The sequence below is a fragment of the Ammodytes marinus genome (genome assembly GCF_949987685.1).
Source record: "Ammodytes marinus genome assembly, chromosome: 13".
Lineage (NCBI taxonomy): Eukaryota > Metazoa > Chordata > Actinopteri > Uranoscopiformes > Ammodytidae > Ammodytes > Ammodytes marinus.
In genome coordinates, this window is record NC_137217.1 from 19,443,487 (window position 1) to 19,461,052 (window position 17,566).

Below are 17,566 nucleotides of genomic sequence, written 5' to 3' on the forward strand. Positions count from 1 at the left end.
AGTTTAACAAAATTTAATATTTTGATCCAAGTTAAATAAACTAAGCGTTGTGTCAAACAGAAACCGCAAATAACTGCCACCTCCGTGCAGCGCAGCCAGTGTGTGGTCTCCACAGCACCGCGGAGCTGAATGCGGTGCTGGAAAACTTGGAAAATCACGTAAAGAAGCCAGGCTGACTTCGGGCACATTCGAGCAAACGACATTTAAGAAGCCTTTATTATGGAATATAGGATTGAGATTCAAAAGCCGACGGTGTAACGTTCCGTTAACGAGGAATTAGTCGCGGTAATTAGTCACGGACAGGAGTGAGCATTACACAGTTGGATATACTAGCCTACTACTTCTACTGCTTTGGTGAGTTATTTAGCCTATCTATGTGTTTAAATTGTAGGACAATAATTTTATTGTATTTGCTGCCCTTCTTATTATAAATGTCTATTTTGAATGTTAGCCAACTACAGCCCATGCTTTTTTTCTCTCTTTTTTCTCTCTCCACCGCAGACCTACTCGATCGGTTTAAATTGTGGCCCGCTTATTTAATTACTTTCAGTTAGGAAAATGTGTTTTAAACTTGTGGAAAATAAATCCTTAATATCATATGGCAACTGTGACTGTTTGACATAAGCATTGAGTGCTTTATTGCGGTCAACCGTTGTTCTGTAGACAGATGCGTTGCGTCCTAAAAATAGAAAAAAGTTTAACGAGGAATCGATTGATCCTCGAGGAATGCAAGCGATCACACGAGTAGCGAAAACACTCGTGCCCATCCCTAATAGCTACTATTGCACAAAATGGTAACACTTACGTACGTTATGCAAATATGCAACTTGTTTGTTGAAATGTGGGAGCTTCCTCAAGCAGCCATCTCTTTCCCGACAATCCCCTCTGTGCACGAACTCTTACATATGGTAATTAAACATTATAACACCTGAGGCTTATTGTCCAGTGCGGCATATAGTACGGAAAGTACGGTAAGTGTTATTTTAGCCTTTAGTACAGGGAATGCTCAAAAGTAAAGGCCACTATGCTTGTTCTCCACTAAAAGCTTAAGTTTTGTAAGTAATGTGGTCCCATTTAGAAAGTTACCATCACCTGAACTGTAAGTAACAACCTGGACAACAATATGTATCTCAGACAGTGCGAACAAACATGTTCATGGCTAAGCAATCTAAATGTTCCTGATTAATCTGAGCCTACACTCTTTTTTGTGCTTTCCCCCCCATTTAGCTGCTATTGTAGGTGGTTGGAGCCATATATCTAAAAAAGGTTCAGAAAATGTAAAAAATCTAAAAAATAATAGCACTCGTGAAAAGGTTTCTATGCAAATAGCGTCACTTGCTGACCTGAAATGTCTTGGGCCTCATTGCTAACTTTACTGTTTAGATTCAAACCTGGCCATTATAAGTGTGGTAATTAAAAAAAAATATTATTATTTTTTATTTCTTTTATATCCATACATTATGAACATATTCAGATAAGCAGATAGTTTTTAGTTTTTATTTATTTAGATTTACATATATAACTAAACATTATAGCATAAGAAACTAATTTCACATACATTTTACACAAATAGTGTTTGCTTAGTTATTTTTCTTAAGAGTTTTCAGAATAATCGTTAATGTTTCTGTCATTTAGAAGACAACTTTTAATTCCAAAACATGGAATCTTCTCATCAAATTAAACAATTCTTAGCACAGAATCATACATTTTGACATAATAAAGATGGGCATGTTGTTCATTGAGAGGATTCTTTTGTGTAAAATGTTATTTGTAGAAAACAGGATTAAACAAGATACCCCTGTAAACTCATTTATCTTGTCAATTACATATTAACCAGAATACAGTGAAAATCTTGAGAATCGATTTATTTAGATACCACAATTACAACACACTGTGTTACTGGCATTTTGACCAGTCAGTATTGGCTAATCTGGCTCGAAACCCATATACTGTACATACGTATGAAGAGAATGAGTTTTATCTAAAAAAAAAAACACACATTTGCAGAATACTCTTTTTTATTAACCATTAACCGTATTTTTACCTAGCAAATTTTAGCATCTTGTTTGTATTTTTTATAATTAGGTGATGTCATTTTTTAGCATGTTGTGGCTATCCCTGTGAAGGCTAACATCCCAGCTCCATCCGGGAACTATTCAATCAACCTGAGAGCAAGACTGGGCAGTGTGTCAATTTCTTTTGGACTATCACTATGGTCATCTCATAGGTTTTAAACATGCCACAATACCTTGTTTTTTTTACTTTACACAACAATTACTGATTCAAACTTCTTCCACTGTACATGAAATATTTTAACTAGGCATTTCTGTTATGTTTTTTCATATTGCCCAACTCCACATGTGGGTATGTATAAAATTCTTCCTTTTTTTTGATACAGCTTTACAGTTAACAGACTACATTGTTTTATTAAGTGCCAAATAACAGTATAACAGGTTGTGAGCAGTGACAGTAGCAAACTATTGTTCATTTACGCTTTATTTTCCTTCCATTCACTGTCTGAGAGTGTGATGCCATATGCATAATTTTTGTGCATAATTCTCACACACAGCTCATGGTTTGTTTATTGTGATTAAATACTTTGACCCCCCTATCTAAGGAAGTCTTTCTTCTGACACCTTCAATACAATATTGTAGTCAGTCAGAGTTGGTGGGTTATGCATTAATAAATAACACATAACTGTAGTCACATTACTTTTTCCACTAACACAGTAGTTCACCACATTGCTGTATACGTATAACAATTAAATAGTGAAAATGTTGTTAATTGTGTTAAATCTTAAATTTCAGCTGAATTATTACTTTATGCTTTTTTAACTGACTTCCACGCATTGTTTTGTTACCAATATTAAAAATATGCATGCAGGCATGAACCATTGCCTAGCAGCAGCTGCTGTGAGCTGAAGACTGAAAAGTTCTTTATGGACAGACACAGGAAGAATTTTAAGCTAGCACATGCAGATTGCATAGAAGACTGTGTGACTCCAGAGTGGAGAAATCTCTTATTATTGTTTAGAATTTATTTAATAAGGAAAAAAAAAAAAGATCCTTCTTAGAGCAACCTGCTTGCTTCATAAAGAACTAACAGATTTGTATGATTAAAAGAAAAGAGAAACTGATGGTAGTAGATCATTTGTTCACAAAGTAAGAAAAATAAAGTAAGAAAACAAAATTCCACTGCAATAGAGAAATGTTTAGTTCGAAGGCAAGTCTCCTTTTATCCTTTGACATTGTGCTGCCCATGAAAAAATACATTTATTACTGCATAGTTCATGCTGAATGCTGTGTCTCTTGAATATGAAGGGGCCCACAGATGTTACTTGAATAGTTTTAGATCTGTAAAAGTGCCTGTGGGTTTAGCTCATCAGAAATCGATTAGGAAAAGTCAACTTGAATCTGTTTTAAGTTCAGCTAAAACCAGGGAACACACTTGGTCATAACTTCAAAACGAAGGAATAGCTGCTTTCAGCATGTGGAGTTTACCGCTCTCTTTTACAACTGAAGAGTTTTTAATGTTTTGTATGCCACATTTTTTTATTATTATTGACAAATAAAAGAATTTGAGATAAAAATCTCTGAACATGGGACTGTTGTATTACATTTCTTGCTGCCAGTGGCTGAATTAGTGGAGATTACATTTATAGACGGAACAGGAAGAACAGCAAAACAAAACACTGGCAAACATTTCTGATCGTTTTTGCAGATATGAAGATATGTTATGTTGCATTCTTTAACATTATGGCTGAAAGACAGATATAAAGAATTATCTTTCAAATAGTCTATTTAATACATTGTTGATGGAGTCATACTTCCTGTGCCTGTGAAATGAATTAACTCTGTGGGACGTCCAGAAAAAGGCCTTTCATCTTCTCTTTGTTAGTTTGGTGGGGTTGTACCTAAAGACACAAACACAAAAACAAGATTTTATCTCACAGGTCAATTTCAGGATGGGCTTTTAACATTCCTCCTGGATCATTCCTCAATGTCCTTAGAGGCATTTAACAAACAATAAAAACAGACCATATTAAGCGCTGTAAAACACGGACTGTGTTTGAACAGCTCAAAGCAAACAGGCTTCCTATAAACCATGTCTGGAAACTTAATTTAGACCAACCAAAAAAATACCGGATTGTTTTCTTAGTAGCAGAGACTGTTCCCTGGCTACGCATGACTGACTGAGCATGACTCAGTGATCAAACAACTCAGCCGTCTCCCTCCCTCACACAATCACACTCTCTCTCTCTCTCTCTCTCACACACACACACACACACACACACACACTCTTTTCAGCTAAGTCGAAGAAAACAGGGCACCGGCGACAGCTTACATCACCTATGTTACCCTGGCAACTGCTGTGACGAAATAACTGCTATGCTGATTGAACAGAAGGTGGTTAATTATGTTGTCTGCACCTGATTATAATGACTCAGGCATTAAAGAGTATTTGTACCACCTTAATGAAAATATGTTAAAGGTTTTACCAGGAATTTTTGAATATTTCTGAAACAGTATAATTTTTTCCTCTGATGATCATAAATTACATGTAACAGCAAACGAGACCATAAGTGCAAAAATGCTATTTTATATATAGTTTTTCTCAATGCCTTTGTCATGGGTACACTCAACCAGGAACAGCTGGCGTAGTAAAAACACTACCGCTTTTGTCCAAAGGGGGTTCAAGAAAAAGCCTAAACTGAAGCTGTGTCCCAATTAAGGGGCCGCAGCCTTCGAAGGCTGCATTTGAAGACCGATTGCGTCATAACGGCGCGTCAAGGCTTGTCCCATTTCGAAGGCTCCTTCATATGCGGCTAAGAAATGCAGCCTTCGTTTCACGGTTCTGAAGGGTCCAACAGATGTATCCTTCACGGCCCAACATATACCAAGATTCATTGCGTTTTTTTCAGAGATGGCATAAAATAAAATAATAAAACAGCAACGTGTTGCCCCATCTTCTTAACTTTTATCTTCCTTTCTTTTTTTCTTGTCTTTTCTTTTATTTCTTCTTGTACTTTTTTTTCTTTTCGTCTGGTAGGCAACTTCTTTTTCTTTTTTCCTCCGTTGACAAGGATGTCTCCGTTGGCAGCAATCAGTGTTGCTAAGCAGCACAGGAGCGGCGAGTCGCCACGCAAGGAACGGCTTGTTACGCAAACCGGAAATGCTCGTAAACGGAGACATGCGGAGACCGTCTCATTTAACAACGCTCGGTCGGCCTTCACGGGCTATGGCCTTCATAGACCGCGTCCTAAGAAGGCTGCGGCCCCTTAATTGGGACACAAATACAAAGTTCCTCGGAGCACCTTTAAGTAAGAATATATATTTTTTTATATATAATAAATACGTTTTTGATATCCAAGAAAACAAACCTTTAACTTGATTATGAACATTTAAACAATAATTAACAAGGGATCTGAGGTCTAAATCTTGACATATTTTCTTTGCTCTCCCTATTTCTTAACCCATTGACGTCTATGGCAATCTGGAATACATGTCCTTATCTCCTGAGGGTTTTCTGAAAAAATACTACGAATTGTCAACGTCTACCAAAACCTTAATATCTAAGCCTCTGTAGCACATAGAAACATGAAATAAGACATTTAAAAGGTACAGTTTACAGGTTTTATTAAAGCATGCTCCCTGAGCACTTACAAACCAACACATTTTTCTAAAAATTAGATGGGGGGGGAATGAATAAATTATATAAAATATTTAAAAAATAATGTGCTAAATGAGGTTATAATCCTGCTTCCTTTAAGCATGGATAGTAGTGACTGAGTGTGCAGTTGAGAGAGAAAGATAGACAGATAAGAGGGAGGAAGAGATAGCTTTATTTTATAATTTAGTTCAGTTATCACGCTGTCAGGAGCCGATCAGCTGGTCCAAACAGCTGTATAACACGGAGATGAAAACTAAACTGAAACTACACTATCGCCTGGCTGGGCTGACTTGTGGAGGAGCAGCCAAATAAAGCCTAAATTAAGAAATATTGTTACTAAACAGAAGTAATGTGATGTGTGATTTTCGTCAGTAGTCTACAGTAGACCTAGATTCTGCGCTCTGAACGCCACTAACTGTTCTGTAATACACTATCGCCGATCACGTGAACACACAGCAGGCTCCTTTTTTTTGTGATTGACGTGATTTTCGGCAAACCACACAACATTTGGGTGTTCACGTGGTTTTAATAAATCAACAAGACCCACCTCATGGGTATTTGAACCAATGGCGATGCAATCTATGCTGCATGTGCCATGAAAATGAGACAAAACAACAATGCTGCCGGCAGGAGATACAATGTAGCGTCGGGCAGCATCCGGTATCAATAGGTTAAATGCAATTTCAAATGTCTTATCTTGATGCATTTTAGGCCCCTGTAAAGCACTTTGAATGGCCTTGTGTCTGAATTATGCTATATAAATAAACTTGCCTTGCCTTTAATTGCCTAAATCAGAAAGGATGCTACCGACAAAGGCCAAAAAAAGAAAACAGGTTTGGAGGACATAAACTTTATACTAAAGCAACAGAATGACATTAACATTAAAGGGATAGTTTGGAATTTTGGACATAGGGCCTGATTCCCAAGTTAGCCTAAGTGTTCTTTATCATTGGAGACAGTTTTCAACACATTTCATTCAGTCCTAGTTGCAGAGTTTGCTCGTGCTAGGCTAGCGCACAGGATTGGGGTCTAATTAGCCGCTTTCGTTTTCAGTGATTTATTGCTCTTTAGATTGCGGGGGTTTCTCGAAGTCGTCCGGTCTGAAATTATCGTTACAAATACTCAGTTTGCGAACAGTTTCCACCGGTGTTTTTATGTCCAAACCAGCAGCAACAAGCCACTGAAAATTGGTGGAAACTTTGTGCTGCACATCGATAGGGTTTATTTATACAATTCCTAAATGCACACTGAACCACCGTGTTGCCTAGTCCTTCGTTTCCGCTTCTGTCCCACGCTGCTCTGTTTACTTTCTGCTGTAGTGATTCGGTTACACAACTAGCCGGAGCAAAGTAAAATTCTGCTGCTGCTGAGAAAGTAGTCCCTCAAAATGTGATGATTCATGCGATGCGAGGTTGGTTTTATTTCTAACATTATTCTATCAACGCAGACATTTACATCGATAGTCTAGCGTTATAATTGATAAGCCTCGGGTGTACTGTGGAGTGGGTAAGACTGTTTTAGTAGCAGGCTAATTAGACCCCAATCCTGTGCGCTAGCCTAGCACGAGCAAACTCTGCAACTAGAAGGACTGAATGAAATGTGTTGAAAACTGTCTCCAATGATAAAGAACACTTGGGAATCAGGCCCTATGTCCAAAATTCCAAACTTTCCCTTTAACCGTATATATTTTCTGAGTTTAATCCGCAATATTGTTTTATTTATTATTGTTTAATCAGAATTCATAACAAATCACCCACAATTATATAAGTAATATAAATTAAGTAACATTTTGGAATTTGATTCACCGATATTAAATCGGACAGAAAATTATTAGTATAACCCTTTTACCCCCAACCTATAGTAAAAAAAAAAAAAGATCTCAAGTCATTACTAATCAATAAAGTCTGTTCTATAAAAAAATAAAAATATAAAAAAATCACAACTCTAGGAGATATGTGAGCATATTCAAGGTTTTTAAGGAAGCTGTGAATAAGGTTATTACAAATCCCACATAAAATTAGACAGGACAGAGGTTCTCACCTAAAGAGGTCATCTCCTACAGTTTCATCTCGTCTGCTCTGATGCTGCTCCTAAAACAAACACAAGGATGGAATCATGAGTGGAGGCTCAGACAAGTCACAGGTAGGTAAGAGGTTCAGAGTCACAACGGTACCTCAGCTGCATCTTTAAGCCATTCATCCAGATCAGAGTTCTTGCCCTTGTTGTGAACCAGCAGATCAGAGCCTCCAATGATGTGGGGTGAGCCCTCTCTACCTGGCACGCAGATCTGTAATACGCACAAGGGTATTATTCTTTACATGAGGGAATCCTTGTTGATATTTTTCTTTCTTGTGCTTTATGGCGGGGTCGAGAGTTGATTTGGACCATCCCGTCACTGGAGACAATGTATTCATCGGGGCATACATGATTGAGTCATCAACCTACTACCTAAATGTGGTGGACATGTATCATGTCAAAAAAATGTCACACAATAACTCTCTGGTGTGCATGGAGAGAAAACAGGTTTTTTGATCAGAAAGAATGATGCCTTCCTCAACAGGTATTCTTTATAATCTATCGAATCCTGAATTCTAGGCCTTTAATGTTATTTGAATGTTTTCATTTGAGTGTCTGAAATTAGATTTTTGTTATACCCTAACCATGGATGAGTGCATTTTTATAATTTTAAATGGAAATGTTAACTGTTGTAACTAATATTTTGTGTATTATCAGTAGAGGACCAACTATTTAGACTAGATCTGTTGGCAATGGCATACAGGCAAATATAAATTATTTTAATTAAACACAACACTTTTGGACTTTTATAATTTATTTGAGTATTTTTTAAATTATAAATTCACATAAGGCTCTACTGTGTTTTTCTGTTGTGTGAGTTGCATTGAAGTCTGACCTTGCGGAAACATTTGAAGTTCTTTGCGTAGCTGGCTCCTTGCATCCTTTGCGGTTTGTTTTTGGGAGGAGCAGACACAGTGAGAGATCTAAACTCCACTAACAGAACCTTTTTAGGTAGGTCTTCGTCAATCTTTGAGTCCTGAAAAAAGTTAACATAAGATATGGGAGATTTTAGGTGTCAACAAAGCAACAAAAATAGTTTGGCTTGCAACTCTTATAGTTGTTGAACGGCAGTTAATACTGAACTCTGAGTAAATAAATACTAAGATCAAATCAACATGAAGCCATAGCCACAATATGTTTAAAGTACCATTAAACAAACACTGTTGTCTTGCAGCTTTAGGAAAAAGGAGTTGCATTTACCGACTTTGACATGTCCAATGCTTCTAGAGCTTTAGGGTAATTGAAAACCAGAAAAGCCGATTTTGACATGTAAAACATGTAGATAATAAAGCATCTCTGAAATGGTGCATATTCATAGAGAAAAGAAACAAAACGGCAACAGTCGTTTTTTCACAGGACTTACTTGGACCTCCTGTTTGATTGTAACAGGTTTTGGAGGGACCTTAGGCTCCTCTTTAGGCTGGCAAATATCTACTTTGAGTAGCTCTAAATCCTACAGGAATAAAGAAAAAAGGTTGAAAAATCTATGTTAATAATAGTGAAGCATAATTTATTATGAAGCTAAGTCATGTACCGAGTGTTAGTTACTTTAAATTACTGGATGACAAACAAACAAAAAAAAACTGCAGACAGGCCAGACAGTAAATCCTCACCTCAATGAAGGACCCAGCATCCTCTTCAAAAGGCTGTATTTTTTCAATTGTACTGGCGGATGGCACTTGGGGTTTTTTGGACTCATAATTTGTTGTCTTGTATTCTGAAGGATGGACCTGCTCCGTCTTGATGGAGTCAACACGCTGTTCAGATATTTGTCCGTATTTCTTATTGGTGCTCAACTCTTTTTCCTGTGGCGTTTTGTCAGTTCCATTTTCTACCCGTTGCCTCTTGCTTGAAGACGAAGCCTCCACAGTTTTCAAACCCTGGGCTGGTTTGGTAGACCTGTGTGTTATTGGCTGTTCTTTATGACTTTGATCACTTGAGGGATGCTCATCAAAGAAGTCTTCAGACATCAGAGACTCTAGTTCATCTATCGCTATCACTTCTTCCATCTCCTTCCTCTTTCGACACCTCGGCTCCTCCTTGACAGACTTAGCCACTGGCCGTCCAACAAAGAGATCTGCTGCTGACCCCAGCTGGGACGTTGCCGAGGGGACGCTTTCTGAACACGAGTATGTTTCCTTAGCTGGGACGGAAGCATTTGGTGCATGTCTACCAATGGAGGATTCCATTACAGGCCGTTTTGGCTCTGACTCAACAGCGAAGAGCTCATCCTCCAAAGGCCTTGATGACGGGATGAAAAAAAGAGACGGGTAAGAATAGACTTTTTCGACTAGAATATTAGATGCCCTATCAGAGTAAACATTACCTATCTATCTCCTAAACTGCTTATCTGCTTCAGGGTCCCAGGGAGTTTCTACTGTTGCTGTGAGGAGCAGATGTTTACCTTTTCTTGCTAGCTGCCGGTTGAAAGAAACTGGTCAGCGTTGACTGTTTTTGTGGGGAAGTTTGTGCAGAGGTTCTCGGTTTCTGAGGAGATTGCTTCTGTAGGAATGTCTTCAGGCCACCATTTGTCTTTGGAATGGATGGCTGGGAACTAATGCCACGACTACCAGCCCCTAAAACAGCAGAAAACATTGACTGGTTGATTTGCTTTAACATTACAGACATTCAGCAGATGCTCCTATCCCAAGTGAATTCAAGGGATAATTTGACATTTGAGGTGATGCACTTACCTGCTGAGAGGAAGATGAGAATATTTATAATGTACTCATATCTTTCCAGTATAACTGCAGCCAGCTTAAAAACTCAAAACACAGGGAAACAGCTAGCCTGAATCTGTCCAAAGGTACAAAAAAAAAGTCCACCTACCAACACCTCTAAAGTTGAATTGTGAACAAGCTATACTGTATCTCAGAAGTTACTTAAAGGTGGAGTCAGTGATTCTGTGAAACCTTTGTTGACCAATTCACTTTGTCGAAATCAGTGAATATCTCCTCACGATCAGCACTGTGTGTGCGTGGATTTTTTTTTGGTGTGAATACACAGCCTAGGCTCTGTAAAATGGTATGTAAACAACATAGCTAGCAACATGCCAGTTTTAAGAGGCTAGGCTATGTGTTTACACTGGATTTTTTTTCAGTACACAAACAGTAGATACAAGTAGTGGATCATGAGGAGATCATTTCTGATTTTGAAAAAAATAAAATAAGACAACAACAAGCATTCTCCAGAATCGCTGACCCCACCTTTAATAAGCCTTTTACACACAAAGTGGAACTATTTGGTTAACAGGAGGGTTTTTAGCGCCTTTCCAGAGGAAACACTGGGTGAAATGTGTTTTAAACACAATCAAATAGAGAGATGGATAAATTGTAGGGATGTATCAAGCCAATACACCAGATTGGTACTCGCACTAACACTTTGACCTAATTTAAAGAATAGGTATGGGAACAGACTGACTTACCCACATTTTACACTTTTTCCTAATCAATTTGGTTGTATTGTTTTTAAACGCGAAACCCAAAGAACAATTTGGAACCATAAATTTACTAAAGCACAAAATGTTTGAGAAGGGATGGAGGCATTCTACATAGCATCTCTGTTGCTCAATATTAAAAAGTGACCTCGTTATGAACAAACACAAATAAGTGGAAAAGATGTGTTGATACAGAAAAGCTATAGTACTTTTATATTACACCGCATAAACCAATCAGTTTGATAGAGATGTTGAATGGAAAGATAAACAGATCATCACTGGTATTGGATTGGTGTCTTTATATGACATGTCATACTTTATGAATCCGAATCAGTACCAGGAGAGCAAAGGACGGATCGGTGCATTCACTCATGCAGCTACCTGTCGGTTTGGACTCGGGCTTCTTCCTCTGCGTGTCCGTGTCCTCTATAGTGTTGAATGACGATCTCATTGTGTCAGCCACGACGCACTGAGTGAACGTCTTCTGACCTACAGGTTTGGATCCATGGAACTGACTACTTGGTTTCCTCTCAGGAGTCTCCCCTATCGCCATCACTCCTGTTACTTCAGACAGCTCCACCCTAATAATAAAGTCAAATTAAACACGTCACACAAGTTATTTTATAGAACAAAGAGAAAGAATGTAAAGTTTAAACAACTGGAACCCATAATAGACATGTCGTTACCCCTGTGATGGCTCTGTGTTAACCGCATACGCTGTGATGTTCTGAGAGGCTGCGGGTAACACAGTCTCATCCACTGCCACGCCCTGTGACAGCGAAGCACTTGGAATTCTGGGCTGTGCCGAATCTGAAATGTAAAAGAGATGGAAACCAAACCAAACAAAACATGACACAAAACCAAACAAAGGGGGCGCCCTTAGCTCAGTTGGTAGGGCGTCCCCCCCATGGACCTCGGCCAGCAGCGGACCCGGGCTCGATTCCAGCCCGCGGTCGTTCTCTGCATGTCACTCCCCTCTCTGCCCCATTTCAACTCTGTCTCTACACTATCAATAAAGCATAAAAATGCCAAAAAAGCAATCCTTGTTTTGTCTTTTTTTTGTCCTGTCACCCACCTGAATCTGGTGTTGTACTGGACGGATTGCAGTACTTATCACAGGAAGCATAGATGGCAGCCAAACCAATTTCAGACTCTGGGATGACTCGAAGGCCTTTTCTATGTCCGTGAAAAAGGGATAAAATGGCAGAGAGTGGTTAAAGGTGTTTACAAATGATCCCCCTCACAGGTAAATTGACAGCAACACACCGCTCAGTGCTTTTGCTGCAGAGAAACAGCAGTTTATGCCAACCTTTGAACAATGTTCCTCACAGAATTTGCCCACTCTGTGGTTGAGGGAGGAAGCTCCTGTGGTTGGGAGCTACCTGTTGTGACGTCGACCACGCAGCTCTGCGGAGACTCCAGCAGGTCCCGAGGCACAGAGCCCTCCTCCAGCAGCTGACTCCTGCCACCTCCAAAACTCACTGCTGCACTCAGGCGCTTCAGCTGTAAACAATGGAGACCAGCAGCAAATAGAACAATTGTGACAAGTCAGACAGAGTGAATGTGTGCATTTTCTGATTATTTTCCCCTTCTTTAGTTGTGCCCCAGTTGAAGCTGAAGGCCTTCTCAGTTTTGTCTGATGAAAGCTCTAGCCTCTGAGCGATACATTAATATTTTAGCTACTGTAAGAGCATTTATTCCACAAGATATTTTATAATGCTGGCATTCTCAGGTACACCTGCAACCTCAAGCTTGGAAAATGCAGAAACGCTCAATCGTAATTTGACAATATCCAACCACGCATTACATAAAAACGCATTACAACTACAGCAGCTAGAGAGAAAGGACACATTTTAGACCTTTTCTGTTTTGAGTATACCAAAATACAATCCCTTTAGGTTGGTACTGTCAGTGCAGATGAATGTTAAGATCCAGAATACAACAGACTTCACTTCATACTGTTGCTGAGACCAGGCAAAACAATAACCTTAACCTACACATGCCCTTGGATGCACTTGACCCCATCTGGAGCTTAAGAATTAAATCCACGTATGATTCAAGACTGTGGTATTTTACAGCAGTAAATGTAAAGTCAAGAACAAAATGTTGAAATTGTCATAATTTGGGTGACTTTATAACCTAAAACAAGTGCTGCATTTGTATAACTCTTATGTGTTTGCAAAGCAATTATAACTGATCTGCTGAAAATCTATTCAATCTATTAAATCCACAATTCTATGACTTAAGTAGAAGTAGACGTACTTGCTTGGCACTGAGAAATATGAAGGTCTTTCCAGTGAAAAGCTGTTTGCGAACTGGAATTGCCCCAAGGTTCACATTCTCTTTACTCAAGCTGGGCTCATCAATCTCGGGGAGGTAACTTGAAAAACAATGAACAGCGCAGATGAAATAATGTTCGCTTCACTGTAGCCACACTTCATGTGTCAACGCGTTGTGGTTGTACCTCTCTGCCTTAGGAAGGGGTAGTTTTTGCTGAGCGGCTCTGCTGAGCTCAGAGAAGAACTGCGGCTTCACGATGGGACGACAGCAGAGCAGGGCACAGATGGTCTAATTAGGAAAGAGATAGGAAGCACACGGTCACAAGTTCAGGGACAAAACGCATCACATGTGTTGATGAGGTCACAACATGTCCGACCCTGACCTTCACGGTGACTTTAGCAGTGGGCATGGTCAGGTGGGTGCAGTCCTGAGTCCAGTTGTTTACCAGCTTTCCACCCAGAGCCAACAGGGCCTGAGAGAGCGATGCCTTGCCATCCCTGTCCAGACACGACGAACACACCACTGGCTGCAGATGTTCCACACTGATTCACAACGCAAAAAAAGTCGGAAATTCATATTAACACAAGAATTGAGTATTTTGTGAATTTGGGGGTAATCAAAACTAACTGTGAGTGCAAATAAAAGTGAGGCCAGAAAAAAAACATTGATATTAAACAAGACCCATTTCAGTCACGTACCTGAATTTGCTGTGAAAAACCCCAAACGTGACACTATCCCCCGATTTCAGGTTCACTGCTGTGTTCTCGGTCAAGCGCTGGCTGTTGACAAAGGTACCATACTTGGAGGTGTCCTTCAGAGCCAGGGTCTAGGAATAAAAAGTTCATAAGAGCAACTTGTGAAATGTTCCATCAGTCAAACAACACATCCTACATCTCTCTGTTGAATTAGTGAGAAATCCGTCCCTTTAAACGAAGCCTAAGTTTAAGAAGGAAACGTCTCCCAGACACAGACAATCGATTTATCCTTAAGAACAAAAGGCGACATCCAGAACTAAAAATAAGACCTGAAATTGAGATTATTTTGAGTATTAACAGATATAATTACTTTTAGACACTTGAATGGTACAGTAGATTTGGGATTTTATAAATGAAAAGAAACACAGTAAAGAGAAAGACAGCGGGGGAAAAAAATAACTAAAAAAACAAAAACATAACCCGCCTTAAACTCTGCTCTTGTATTTAAATATAGCGCTTTTTGTATGTTTAGATTTCTGTTTTCCTGTTTCAGTGTTGTGGTAGTGCAGGGGAAATAATTAGCTAGAAGGACCCAATTTAAGAACAACAATATAATAAATATATATCACCCCTCTGTCGTAGCTGTTAAAATAGCACTCTTGTAATGCTCAGCAAAGGAAGCACGGTTTTCGTTTAAACATACTTTTTTTCACTTATTACTTTGTGATAGGATTGAAGGTGACTTTGGCTCAGGTAAGCGATCATCTATTTAATGTTTTATTCCTCATTATACGTGTACCTCATTTCTTGTGGCAGTGACCTGCCCACAACTCAGTAGTCTCAGTTCAATGTTAAGATGGAATGGTGTAATAGCCCCACCTTCTGTTCAAAAGGGAAATATTCTCCAAATTATCTCACATAACTCATCTACCTGGTACATTATATGAAGGATAGGGTGATAAGCAAAATTAATATTTTCATAATTATGTAAATTATTCAGTGTGTATTAGATGTTAGATCTTACTTGGTATTTATTGTTTATCAGTAATTTACCGTACATTAAAGAGGACCTATGATACTTTTCAACTTTTATGACCTATAAACGTTGTTATAATGATTTATAGTCATGTTTAACCATACTAGCGTATCAAATAATTACGTGCATGCATTTCGACGTATTCCCTGCTGACCGTCTGGGGTGGCTATGCAGAGCACTAAACACTATGGCAGCCGGTCGAGAAATAACTTGTTCAAATTTCCGGGTAGTTTGAGTCACGCACCCGGATGTTTCCATGTATGGTAATGCTGCTCAGGCAAGCTCCGGCTGCATGCCCCCACCTTCCTGAAAATCTCCCGCTGCTGGAAGGAAGGTAACCAATCACAACGGAGTGGGGTTTGCAGCAGGGGGGGAGGGGCGGAGAAGCTCAAAGCAGTGTGTAGAGAGAGACTGCTGTGCTCACTAATGCTAGGGTAAGAGGAAGAGTGTCCCGAAAATCTACATAGTTTTTTGTGATGTGATTCGTGTCAGGTTGCTCTATAGCAGTTTTTAACAAGAAATTAAGACCAGAAAAGTAGTATAATAGGATCTCTTTAATTTCGAAATGACATAATGACTCTCTACCTTTGTCAGTTGCCTTCATGCACACACCTCAAACGATCACAAACAATGACCTAATACATAGATTACATTGCCGCATGAGTAAATACTCACACTGTCACAACAACTGTTTGTTATCTCTGATGACACTGGACATTTACCATGTTGTGTCATTGAGCTCAAAAGGAACCTGAGTTTTGAGTCATAAAGAGCTTTTGGATCCACAGCAGAGAAAGGTATCATGCTGCTGGTGCAATGGGTTTTCTATTATGAAAAGTTGTCACCACTGAATTCATTGGACCAAAACTAATGGATCATAATGCTCAGACTTCAACCCTAAAGAAGGTAGATGTTTAATTTAAAAAAACACCTCACCTGGTCATTGGCAGTGAGTTGAGCGTGAGCCCTGCTGATGGACTGGTCGCTGGGTAGGATGATGTCACAGTTCTTGCGCCCAACCACATAATCTTTACTCTGGAGGAGATAGTGGGTCTCACCTAATGAGAGACAGGAAGCAAGTTATATAAACCTCATCATATAAAATCACAAACAGACAAACTTTGGTTTCACAAACTGAACTAGTTACATAAAAATAATCTTAACATTTTAAATAAAGGAATGATATGTGCCCAATGCACAATGTACTGTATCAATCTGCAATATGGTTTGCCTATCTATCTAATAATTATTTGCCTCAGTCATGTCTTTGGCAATCACACTTCATTCTGTGGTTCATTGAGCAGGCTGACTTGTACAGTAATAGGACAAATATTATCTTTTGGTAAACAAGAAAACACAAAGCATCACTGATGGTGATTAATGTATTATATAAGATCACATGTTGGCTGAAACTAACAATTATTTTCCTTATTCATTTGTTTAAATATTTGTTAGTTAATTTTTTTTTTAAATCCAGGTTCCAACAATTTTACAAAAAAACTAAACTTGAGAGAAAAAAGACAAACAATTAATTACCTTATTGTAATATAAAACAGAACTTTTGGTCCTTCGAAATAGTCAGATGACTTACATCAAAGGTTATTGTTCATTTTCAAGTCATTTTAAATACAAAAAGCCAGTAGTATTAATAATGTGTCCCCTAAATAACCCAAACGACCATATCGGATAATGCCATGCTGCTTATCTGTGACATTAATACAGGAGGCATTTGTAAATTATTAAAAAATATGTTACCTATTAGCCTACTGAGCTTTTTAAAATATGTCAGAAAGAAATATTTATATAATCCTACTCCATATCTCTTAGCATTTTTAAAACTTCTGACAGATTGATTTAAGACATTAGAAACTTTACCATATTTTTTGATTAATGAATTTAATGCCTTTCAAGACAATTTAAGGATCTGCAGGAACCCTGTTTTCAAATGTCTTGTTTTGTCCCGAAACCAAAATAATTTCAGTTTAAAACGGCAGAATACTGGAGAATATATAATGAAGATAATGTCCGTTAGTGTTAGTCTAGGATTATTTTTTACATGTAACTGAATATGTAATGAATTTTATTCTGTTCGGAGACACCCATTGGCTTAAGGCTGCAAATGTGCTCATGCTAACACTTTCAAGGCCTTTGATAAAATGTCAGCAGCGACAGAAAAAGTTACCTCCAGGCTGCAGGGCTGTTAGTATCCACATGTTACTGCTTTATGTATCCTTTTCATAAATTCAAACCACCAGCCACTCCGGAGATACGTTAATATCTTAAAACAACAAGTCCATAAAAACAAACTATCAACACGGTGGACACTTACTGCGCGCCATCGTGTGACGTACAAACACTGCGCCACGACTCTC

At 38.7% G+C, this 17,566-nt stretch overlaps 1 protein-coding gene across 1 annotated transcript; it reads right to left on the reverse strand.

Moving 5' to 3' along the window:
- Positions 1–1,527: 1,527 nt before the first annotated feature.
- On the reverse strand, positions 1,528–17,531 carry nbn (nibrin). The gene is made up of 17 exons (XM_080040074.1): positions 17,377–17,531; positions 16,131–16,252; positions 14,162–14,289; positions 13,846–14,005; positions 13,648–13,751; positions 13,446–13,563; positions 12,493–12,686; positions 12,259–12,359; positions 11,870–11,993; positions 11,565–11,764; positions 10,152–10,323; positions 9,361–9,988; positions 9,111–9,200; positions 8,583–8,723; positions 7,845–7,958; positions 7,712–7,761; positions 1,528–3,914 (listed from the first exon to the last, which is right to left on the reverse strand). The coding sequence occupies exons 1-17, from the start codon at positions 17,405–17,407 to the stop codon at positions 3,881–3,883; spliced, it is 2,511 nt and encodes an 836-aa protein (XP_079896200.1). The 5' UTR covers positions 17,408–17,531; the 3' UTR covers positions 1,528–3,880.
- Positions 17,532–17,566: the final 35 nt, after the last annotated feature.